Genomic DNA, 11,326 nt, shown 5'->3' with positions numbered 1-11,326 from the left:
ATTGCCATCATTAATGTGCTAATTTCATCAGACTTTGAAAGCAAAAGGATTTTACAAATATGTAAGAGTGTACATTTAGGTCAAGTGGATTTTAAAAAATTTCCCAATCTTTTATTTTGCATTTCTTTGATCACCACTGAAGTTGAACACTTTTACGTGCTTGCTAATTAGCTGTACCTTCTCTTAAAAATTTTATGTCCTGCCATAAACTGGAGTCTACATTTTCTGTAGATTTACACAATCTAGCACTAATAGATATTATCAAGAATCAATAATCCAAAAATTCAGAAAGCAATTTATTAAAAGTCAGAACAAATATTAAGGCACAAAATACATCATCTTTTCAAACAAAAATCTTTGAAATAGCTTTGTCCTACATTCAAAGCAACTTCTTCCTTATACAATAATTTAACTTTTTTAAATAGAAAAATATAACTACTTAAGTCCCTAAATTTCTTCCCAAATACATTTTTCTATTTCTTAAGAAGTTTCTTAGTGCGTAGTTAAGCTTCAGTATTATAATGTACACTTTCTTGGAAGTCCTGTTTGCCATTTGCACAGCTGCTATGTTTAGGACTCTACTTGTCAGTATGAGACTGGTGTTCTGTGCTGCCGACTGCATGCTGTTGGCCGTACAAAGACACAAGCGCCAACACCAGGGACTTGGAAATAGCATAAGATCTCAACATTAAACCAGTCATGTGTAGCTTAGTGCAACAGACTCAAACCCCTTTTTTAAAAAGGATATAAAAAATCAACGGTATATGTACATTTTTATACTTTCAGCCTTGACATTCTAGTAGTGCAAACATAATGTACCATATTACAGGGGTAAAGCTGGTCTGCCCTACAGGATAGGGAAGATTAAAAAATTATTTTCTTTACAGAAAAAGTATGGAAACATCATCTCTCAGCCTTAAAAATTCATATTCATCTATTTTTCTAATTTTTGAAATAAACTTAATTATCCTTTAAAGTAGATACTAATACTAATCTAACCCAAATAGTGAAAATTCCCTTTTAAGCAAATTTCACACATCATGTAAATCTAACATGAACTGCAAAATGCTTTTCTAAGCCTTCTGTCTAGAAAAACATAAAACTGGACTATTATTCTCAGATCTCTTCATTAATATATTGGAAGACCCATCTGGATGGCATCCTAAGAATAAACTAATCTGACCTTGATGAGCAATTTCTGGAACCTTCACGCAGAAGCAGGATGACAGCTTCACAATGGCCCTGGGCGCTACTTGGCCATGTGTCCTTTCTATGAACAAGCAGTCCTAGGGCGCCCCCTCCTGTTCATAGGAGGAGGTTCAGAAGACCCTGCCCAAGAATTCTTGATTCGGGTCCCTGGACATCAGCAGAGGACACAGTAATCACTCACGGACAGTGACGGACACAGTGCAGGCCCTTTGAAAAATAGCATTTCTGACAGGCCATCGGGAGGAAACCCTACCTGCTTTGGATGGTGAGGGAAGCCTGCACTTCAGTCTACAGCTAAGCCACCTAGGTTCCAGCATTAATTTTTCTGGCCGCAGGAAGCAGCGTTTTTATAAACACTACTGAGATTACTAGGTCAGAGGCAGTTTGCTGCCTCACACTGACCATCAGCCCCCAATCTCACCCCACTAGCCGGCAGCTCCTACGGGCCAGACGCCCAGGATTCTACATTCAAAATTCAGCTATAGGAGTTGGGGTGAATCTTCCTTGAAATCCAGGCAGTGGTATTAGATAAAAATTGAGGAATGAGAGGGCAGTGGTCACCTCCTGATCTGAAACAACTTGGGCGGGGGGCGAAATACACCAAAACCAGAGAGGACATGAATGGTGGGACATGCACAGGGTGGGAGCCCCGGAGAGTGGGATACTGGGAAAGGACTGGAACCTACACCAGGAACTCGGACACTCTTCTAGGAAGGACACCCAAAGTGACAGCATCTTGACCAGCATGTCCTGTTCAGTACAACACCTAATGAAGGTCACTACTTTAAGTCACTACTGAAAATAAATTGGAAAGTATCTTTCAAGAGACTATTGGAAATAAATCCTTTTTTACTAGCCCTTGTGAAATAGGTAAATGAGAAACAAATTCCAAAGAAAAAATTTTGAAAAAATCTTTTGTGGCTTCACAATGAAATTAAAAAACAGAAAAGTTGTATTTAAGAGCTTATAGTGGGGAGGACTTCAATGCTTCTCAATCATAATTCCCTGGAGTCAGTCCTGATTTACAAGGTTAGATCTCCTTCCAAGAAAGACACACACGATCCCGACTTTCACTCCTGCTCTAAATGCCCGCCAGCCCTGCATCTCTGGTCACTAAAGCAGCAGGCAGCACATTTCCATCGCACTACTTTCAATGGCCTTTCACGTTTAGAATGTTCTGCATTAAAAATAATTAAAACAAAAAATTTCAAATCACACATTGCAATGTAACAAAATAATGTATAAACCATGGTTAAAGGTTAAGAAATTAGTTGCAAGATTAACAGTGATGTACTGTACAGTTAAACATATGTGATATCATGAAATCAAGTATGCCAAGGTTACACACAAGATAAGGTCCTAGCTTCCTCCAGGGTAACCCGGGAGGAAGAGCTCTGGCGAGCTGCGCGGCCAGGTGTCCACAGCCTGCCCCAGGCAGGTTCAGCAGCAGCACGTGCACATACAGCCTGAGTGAGGGGACAGTGGCAGAGCAAATCTTTGGAAGTGACCCTCAAGACCTCTCTCTCCATGTACTTGTGTCCACTGAGCTCAAAGAGAGAAGGTGTCCATGACTTGTGTGCACCGTGGTAATGAAAACCAGGTCTTTGTGCAAGCGTGCGCACTCTCACAGGACAGCCATGTAAATGTCCTATGTTCCAATGTAAACCAAATGTCACTTATTATCAAACTGCTTCAGTACAAAAGTAAAGGAAATTCTTACTGCACCCAGCTAAATATAAACCCAGGAGATGGAGGCAGTGTTTGACCACACTTCGTCTACCTCTAAAATCATGGAAAGAACAGTGGGAGTGTTTACGTTAAAAACAAACAAACAAACAGTTTAAAGCTGAAAGTGCCATATTTTCCAAGAAAAACATACAACCCAATCTACATATCTGCCACCCATTCGCTCAGGTCATTTGGGCATACACTGATCATAATACTTTTCTCACATTATTTCTAAGTCCAGGCAATTTAAAGGACAGGAACTGACATTCAAGAGCTGCTTAAAAAGGGTGTAGAACCCGTCCACCACTTAAATTCTTAATTTTAATACACAGATTTCAAGATAATGCAGTCAGAACTTGTCGCATGACTTCTTTGAGTCCTGGGGAGTCCTTCACTGGTAACTAGGTCTCATGCATATGGTTCCAATCACATTATCTTTTCTGAAGAGAACATTTTTTCTGCCATTTCAGATCTGGTCATGATTTCCTAAAAACAAACAAACAAACAAACAAACAAAGATACTCATCAAAGTGTAGATGCTTCTTCCAGAACCCACCAAATTCTCTAATCTTTCAATAGTCATGATTTTTGTGGGGACGTGAGTATATTCCACAGTATGCAAAGAAGTATTAGATACAGAAAATAAAACCATATAACCCATATTTCCTAGTGCATACAAGGGCGGGGACCCCCCAAACCCTGGAATTATCTTCTGGAGGGCAGGCCCCCTATAATACAGGCTTCCCCCACTAGGTGAGTGTTCTAAAGCCTGCGTTCAGCCTCAGTGAATTGTTTTTGAAGACTGTCAGTGTTTTTGCCCATTTCATGATGGGTGACTTTGAGTGCACCTGCCCACATCGCACTGAGTGGTCAGCAGTTTTTGACCAAAAACGGCATGACCCTTGTGCCCCATCCTCCCTATTCACCCAATCTTGCCACAAGTAGCCTTTTCCCCCCTCAAATGAAAAAAGTCCTGAAAGGGAAATGTTTTGCTGACATGGAAGAGGTGAAATAAGAAATGGTGGAAGCACTAAGAGGCATCAAAATTGACGAGTTCAAAAACTGTTTCAAGCAGTGGAAAAATGTTTTGATGGATGTACTGCATCAAATGGAGAGCACTTTGAAGGAGACTGAAGTTCAAACATGTAATAAACACACAATTTTTAATAAATAAATTCCAGGTTTTTGGGGGTCCACCCTCCCATATAGTCAATTAATTACCTGCTGAGTTCAGGAAGCATTAACGTCCCATTAGCTAGAGCACATTTTGAGCTCAGACTTACCAGGGAGCAGCAGGGACAGGAGTTTGTCTGGAGATTTGCTTCACTTTACCAACTAATGAACTTTTAAGTTATAAATCAATGATTTATCGTATGAATGCTATAAAGGCCCTTTTAAGAACAGTTTCACGGCAACGGCAGTTACAAATCCTGAGGCCTGGCTGCTTTTCACCCAGGCACAGGTGCGCTGTAGCCTCTCAGAACTCCCCACCCCAAGACAATCGGTCAGCAGGCTGACGCCAGAGCCACTGCCCTTGCCTCCAGGAACAAGCCGCGGCTCCCTCCTTGCAAGTCCCTGCTCAGCACCACTGACTGCCCTGGACTCTCTTTGCGGAAGCTGATGTTCCCGCAGCCCTCCTCGCAGCAATTCTTACACTTCAGACTCCCGCCTGTCTCGGGCCACTTTTCAATGTCCAGGTGATCCCTAACTAATTCCCTCCCCAAAGCCTTCCTACATCTGCATCCTCTATTCAAATGTCCTTAGTAAATGAAAATCAGTCAGAAATCCTAACACCCCAGCAAAATATCAGCAAGTATGAGATTATTTAGACCAAGCAGCCATCTTCTAAACTCTACCCATATATGAGATACTCAAAATTTCATAAAATAGTTCTCCCCTCTTTTAATGGGTTGGCCAAAAAGTTTGATTTTTTTCTGTAAGATGGCTCTAATAGCACTTAGTTGTTTTTAATGTCTTTCAAAACAATTTTGTTTATATTGTATTGTGACAGCTGTCATATCAGCCTGCATTTGAAAAAAATTTATCAAATTGATGAATTTTTGTGTAGCCGTTTTAATACTGAAGATGGAAGAAAATATACAACATTTTAGGCATGTTATACTTTATTATTTCATGAAAGGTAAAAATGCAACTGAAATGCTTAAAAAGATCTGTGCAGTACACGGAGAAGGTGCGGTGCTGATGGAACGTGTGAAAAGTGGTCTGTGCAGTGCTGTGCTGGAGAGTTCGCCCTGGGCGATGCTCCACCGTCAGGGAGACTGGTGGAAGCCGACAGCGATCAAATGGGGAATTGAGACGATCAACGCTGTACCACCTGGGAGACAGCCGATATACTCAAAATGCCAAATCAATAAAGTCCTCAGTGAAAATGAAAAACGTGTCTTTTATCTTACAGAAGAAACCACATGGACCTCTTGGCCAGCCCAGTCCACCAAAAAGCATTTATCTTGCTCCCATTTTACATGAAGATCCAGTTCCTTTAAGCTTTACCCACAAATCAACAGTGTCTTTTAGCCTGCTCAATCTGCACCTGTTTTAGAAAGTAACTTTCAGAATTTCTTTCTGAAATGCACTTCTACTTTGTGAAAAATAATAGCCCCAAGAAAGTTAGTGAAAATATATTTTACCTCATCTGAATCTACTAACACTGGAAGAGCTCTGAAAAAGAAAGAAAAAAATGTTGATGGTTACTGAAAGGCTGGTGTATCTATGGAAGATGAGTGGGACACACGTGGCTGCTCCACTACCCACCTCCCAGCCGGACGCAGCCAAGGAGCCGGTGGGGCTCCCCAGCTGCCATGGAGGACTTTTACTGCTGTTGTTTCTAAGAGCCCCAAAGGGGTGAACTGGCACATTCATATAGTGAAATGCTATGCAGCCCCCTAGAAGGTATGACTCCTCCAGGAACAAAAGTTTAAAAACTGATACGAGTCATCTACAGGTACATATTCAGGACAGCAGCACCTTTGAGAAAGCGAGGTCATGGCTTGGGAGGAAAACAAGGTGGTTCTTAGGACAGGCAGTGTTCTACTTTTTGATCTGGGTGCCGGTTACATGAGTGTGCTCGCATTAAAAATTTACTGAGCTACACACTCATTTAGAATGTGTACACTTTTACGAATGCGTGCTGTACCCCCACAAACTTCAGTAAAAAACTAACTGAAATGTGAAAATAATCATAACTTCAAAACGGAAACTACAGAGGCGGAGAGAAAGCGAGACCAGCAGCGCTGGAAGAGGCTGTGCTAGGGGGACGTCTGCGCCCGAGCTGCGCCAGCGAACGACCCCACACACGCGGCCCCAAACACTCGTTTGCCAGCCCTGCCGGTTTCTACCTCGACTGCACAGCCAGTGTCTGAGTGGCACTGTGCTGTCCAATTTGAGAACCCACGTGCTTCTGAGAGAACTCGGCAATGAATTAGGTGGACTTCAGTCATCACTTCACTATGTATGTACGTATCAAATCATTGCGATGTACACCTGATATGTACATAAGCCTTATTAAAATATACACATGCTTAAAAAAGAGGGATGAGCAAACATTATAAAAGGTGGGAAAATATTTATGGAATCAGGTGTTTGTTTAATTCCATGTCTTTATTGTCATTGACTGGGCGTAAGCTAACACAGTACACTGGAGAGAGAAAAAACTACCTAACAGAAGCTTTGCTTGGGAAAAATAATATGATAAAAAGACAAGTGTAGCCTCGATGTGTGAGAAAGCTTTGAGGGAGCACCTGAAGGGCACGTCTGTGCCAGGCCACAACCTGAAAGTCCCATCCACACTTAAGCCCAAGGGTGGATGCTACCTGCAGTGCAGTCCCTAGTGATGGAGGAACAGACACTGGGAGACAAACTGATGTGCGAACCTGACGTAATGAAAGGAGCTTGTTTGGAACAACATCACTAAGGAAAATCCAGGGGGAGACAGCTTCTGGGGAGACAGGAACCAGAACCCGAGAGTCTGAGCACAGTCATTGGGCACTTAGCTCCTTGTTCACAAATAAATACTAGCTGCCTCAAAAGTGGGTCTGCTAGGTAAGTAACTACCTAAAACTTATTCAGATGTATTCAGAGCCACGAAGAGGAAGGCAGATGATGCTAAGCTGAACTTTAAGGCTGGTCAGAGATAAGGAAAAGCCATAATGAACATGACCACATATGAGTAGCTCATGATACAGCAGATCACACGGTCATTCATCATCAGTTTAAACTTCCTATGACTTACAAAACTTTTGTTTTATTTTTACAGATGTATAAAAAAGGTTTCCCTGTGTATGAAGTCTAACTTCCACACATGCTATGTGAAGTGTACATTTATTTTGAGGAGCATTGCACTAAATTTCTTGTGTTAGTTTTCAGAAGTGAACAACACAGATTTCTAAGAATCTAAAACACTGGAAACTAATTTGGATTATACAGCTCTACTCATTTCACATAAACTGTTCATGAGAACATATGAGATCTCTAAGTCTTTTATAGTCCGAAAGAATTTTTGTAATCAAGCACATATTTCTATTTACAGGAAGAAGAATAAAGTGATGACTTCCCAAAACATGAAGAAAATTGCCAGGAGCCCTACTGCTTTCCAGGAAGTGGGGATTCTGCTGGGATAACTTCCTTCTGAAGTACTTAGGACCAAGTTACCAAATCTGGAAGACAACAGTTGTCACATAATCTGAATCTTTCCACACACCTTTGCTCAAAAACACCTGAAATCCCTAAAGATTGCAAATAAAGCCAAACACAATCTGTGGTTTTCAGCATTTCCAGCAGAGCACCACAAACTGGAAATTACATGTAAGCAGAGAAGTAAATGCCACTTCTAACAGATTCCCTGTTGTCACCACGAGCTCATGAGCACACAGTGGGAAAAGAGAAGTTTGAGGGATTGTGTGAAGAGTAGAGGGGAGGGAGGACAGCCAAAACAAAGACATAACCAACCTCAGCAAAAACCCCAACACTAAACACCAAAGCACTGAGTAAAGGCTGGTGACCTACTACAGGGACGGGGCTTACAGTGAGCAGAATCGAACGGAGTGGCTTGGACAGGCATCCAGGCTTCTGGTCAAGATGGAGGCGTAGGTAAACATGGCTCACTTCCTTGTACAACCATCAAAATTACAACTAAACTACAGAACCACCACCACTCAGAACCATCAGAAATCAAGCTGATGGAAGTCTCACAACTATAGAAAGAAACCACATCCATCTGGACTGGTAGGAGACACACAGACATGGAACGGGCAGGTGCTACACCCACATGTGGTGAATAAAAATTCAGGAGGGGATATCTCTGGAGTGAGAGAGCTCAGCTCAACACCAAACCTCCCAGCCCAGGGTTCCAGTGCCAGATGGATACATCCTGAGCACAGTTTGAGTAGGTGGGGCCCGCACATGAACTTACTCAGACTATGCCCTATAGCTCCACACTGGGGTAGCAGCTTGAAAGGCACCAGTGGCATATAGAGAGAAACCGAAGTGTCTGGCATTAAGGTGAGAACTGGGGGACAGCTTTCTCCCAGAAAGAAAGGCAGGCAGAGGCCACTGTTCCTTTTCTGAGCCTTCCCTGCACAAACCTTGAGGGCTGGCAGGCAGAGGCCATATCTGAGAATTCATCAACCTGGCTCACATGGTTTTCTCTGCCCTGGGGAATACCTGAAACTCTGACCCACCCAACTTATGACCCAGGCAAGCTGTTAACAGTGGCTTTTCCACACGAATGGCTGATCTCCACTCAACTTCACGTCTTTCTAAATGCACTCAAGCAACAACCAGCTTCAGTAAGTGCCCAATTCCTGTACCTCTGGCTAAGTGGCCTCAAGCCCAGCACTAGCAGCAGCCAGCTATGGATCAGTTTGGCATCGCCTGAGCTCCTCCAAGCTCATTACAAATAGCAGCTATCTGCAGATTGCTTTGTAGCTCGTGATGAGGGGCTCTAGGCAGAACACAGGCTGTGGCTGACCCTGGCCTGGACCACTCAAAGAACCCCAGAGCCTGTGGGCCCAGTGGATAGTTGCAGACCACATGGGAGCACCAGAACCCTGCCCCTACACAGCTGATCTTCCGTGGAGGTCAGAAGTTGGTGGTCAGTGGCCATAGCCAGTCCTTGCAGCTGACTGACCTGAGGAAATCCCTCCCATTGACCTGCCAACAGCAAGCCAGGCTCAGTTACAAGAGGAGGGTGTACTCAGACCACATGAAGGGCACACTTTGAGTTTCCAGCTTGGTTGATAGGGGAGGCTGTGCCACTGGACCCTATAGGATACCTACTGCATTAGGCCATGCTACCAAGATACAGAGTCACAGCAGCTCTACCTAATACATAGAAACAAACACAGGGATGCTGTCAAAATGAAGAGACAAAGAAACACAGCCCAAATGAAAGAACAGATCAAAGCTCCAGAAAAAGTACTAAACAAAATGAAAATGAGCAAATTATCAGATGTACAATTCAAAACACTGGACATAAGGATGCTCAAGGAACTTAGTGAGGTTCTCAACAGCATAAAAACAGATATAGTCAGAAACAAAGGATACACTAATTGAAATAAAGAACAATTTATAGAGAATCAAAAGTAGAATGGATGAAGCTGAGAATCAAAGCAACAATATGGAACATAAGGAAACAAAAAACAACCAATCAGAACAAGAAGAAGAAAAAAAATAAAAAAAACAAGGATAGTATAAGCAACCTCTGGGACAACTTTAAGAGTTCCAACATTTGCCTCATAGGGGTGCCAGAAGGAGAAGAGAAAGAGCAACAAATTGGAAATCTATTTGAAAAAATAATGAAAGAAAACTTCCCTCATTTGTTGAATGAAATAGACATGCAAATCCAAGGAGAAGAGAGAGTCCCAAATAAGGTGGATGCAAACAGGCCCAAACCGAGACACATCATAATTAAAATGCCAAAGGTTAAAGATAAAAAGAATCTGAAAAGCCGCAAGAGAAAAGCAGTTAGTGACCTATAGGGGAGTTCCCATCAGACTATCAGGTGATTTCTCAAGAGTCGTTGCAGGCTAGAAGGATTGGCAAGAAATATTCCAAGTCATGAAAAGGAGGGACCTTCAGGCAAGACTGTTCTACACAGCAAACCTATCATTTAGAACCAAAGAGTAGATAAGGAACTTCCCAGACAAGAAAAAAGTAAAAGAGTTAATCATCACCAAACCATTATTATACGAAATGTTAAAAGGGACTTATTTAAGAAAAAGAAGAAGATAAACTATGAACAATAAAATGGCAATAAACAACACACCTATTAACAACTGAATCTAATAAACTAAACAAACAAGAACAGAGAGAGAGAATCATGGATGCAGAGACTGTTTTGATAGTTGCCGGATGGGAAGGTGTTGGCGGGGAATGGGTGAAGAGGTGAGGGGATTAAGAAGTACATATTGGGCCCTAGCTGGTGTGGCTCAGTGGATTGAGTGCTGGCCTGTGAATCAAAGGGTCACTGGTTCGATTCTCAGTCTAGGGAACATGCCTAGGTTGCAGGACACGTCCCAGTTAGGGGGCACGCCTGAGGCAACCAGACACTGATGTTTCTTTCCCTCTCCCCTCCTCTCTCTAAAATAAATATATAAAATATTTTAAAAATAAAAAAAGAAGTACAAATTGGTAGTCAAAGAATAGCCAGAGGAATATAAAGTACAGTACAGGAAATAGAGTAGTCAAAGAACTTATATGCATGACCCATGGACATGAACAATGGTGTGGGGACTGCCTGAGGAAGTGTGGTATGCTGGGTGGGTGAGGGGAGGGGGAAAATTGGGACAATTGTATACTTTAAAAGAAAAAAAAACCAAATGTAGTAGCTTGAACAGTCATGGTTTTCAGGGGAAAGTCAAACACACAGAGGAGTGGTATTCCTCAGAAACATGACAGCACAGTGAATAAAAAAGGAAGAAAGCAAAGTTAAAGACTCTGCAAAAATAAAAGAAAAAATAAGATAACACCAACCTCTCTTCTCTCCAAACTTCCCATCTCAACCACATTACCCACAAATGAAACTATAATTTATGTAACTTGATGAAAGAAAGCACTCAAACTAGGCAGTCTCACCACAAAGTGCCTAGAAATAGGAAAAACAGAGAAAACCAACTCCATATAATGGTGGAGAAGAAAAAAACAAAAAGAAAAATCAAGACATTTTTCAGTGGAAGAGAGCTATAGCTATAATACAACTCTCCAAATTAAACAAATTAAAAAGAACATTTGGTGATATTAAAAACAATAATAAATTTAATTTTAAAAAAACAATAAATAAATTTAAATTTCTAGAGTAAGAAGTTTAAAAACCAAGAACAAAAATGGATAAAAACAAAAGAGGAAGAAAATAAAAGAATTAAACACCCGGAAA

General features: G+C 41.7%; 1 protein-coding gene across 2 annotated transcripts in view; it reads right to left on the bottom strand.

The window, feature by feature from the left end:
• Positions 1-283: 283 nt before the first annotated feature.
• Positions 284-11,326, bottom strand: part of TMEM87B (transmembrane protein 87B) — a 51,990-nt gene continuing 40,947 nt past the window's right edge. For both annotated transcript variants that reach the window (XM_045827650.1, XM_045827651.1), the window contains exons 18-19: positions 5,586-5,616; positions 284-3,423 (exon numbers count right to left, since the gene is read on the bottom strand). In XM_045827650.1, the coding sequence (XP_045683606.1) occupies positions 3,364-3,423; positions 5,586-5,616 (91 nt within the window). In that variant the 3' untranslated portion in view covers positions 284-3,363. The remainder of the gene's footprint in view (positions 3,424-5,585; positions 5,617-11,326) is intronic.

Source organism: Phyllostomus hastatus, unplaced genomic scaffold, assembly GCF_019186645.2.
Source record: "Phyllostomus hastatus isolate PE091 unplaced genomic scaffold, TTU_PhHast_1.1 phas_scaffold_78, whole genome shotgun sequence".
In the NCBI taxonomy this organism is placed as follows: domain Eukaryota; kingdom Metazoa; phylum Chordata; class Mammalia; order Chiroptera; family Phyllostomidae; genus Phyllostomus; species Phyllostomus hastatus.
Note: the sequence above shows the minus strand (reverse complement) of the source record. Positions and strands in the feature narration are given on the sequence as shown.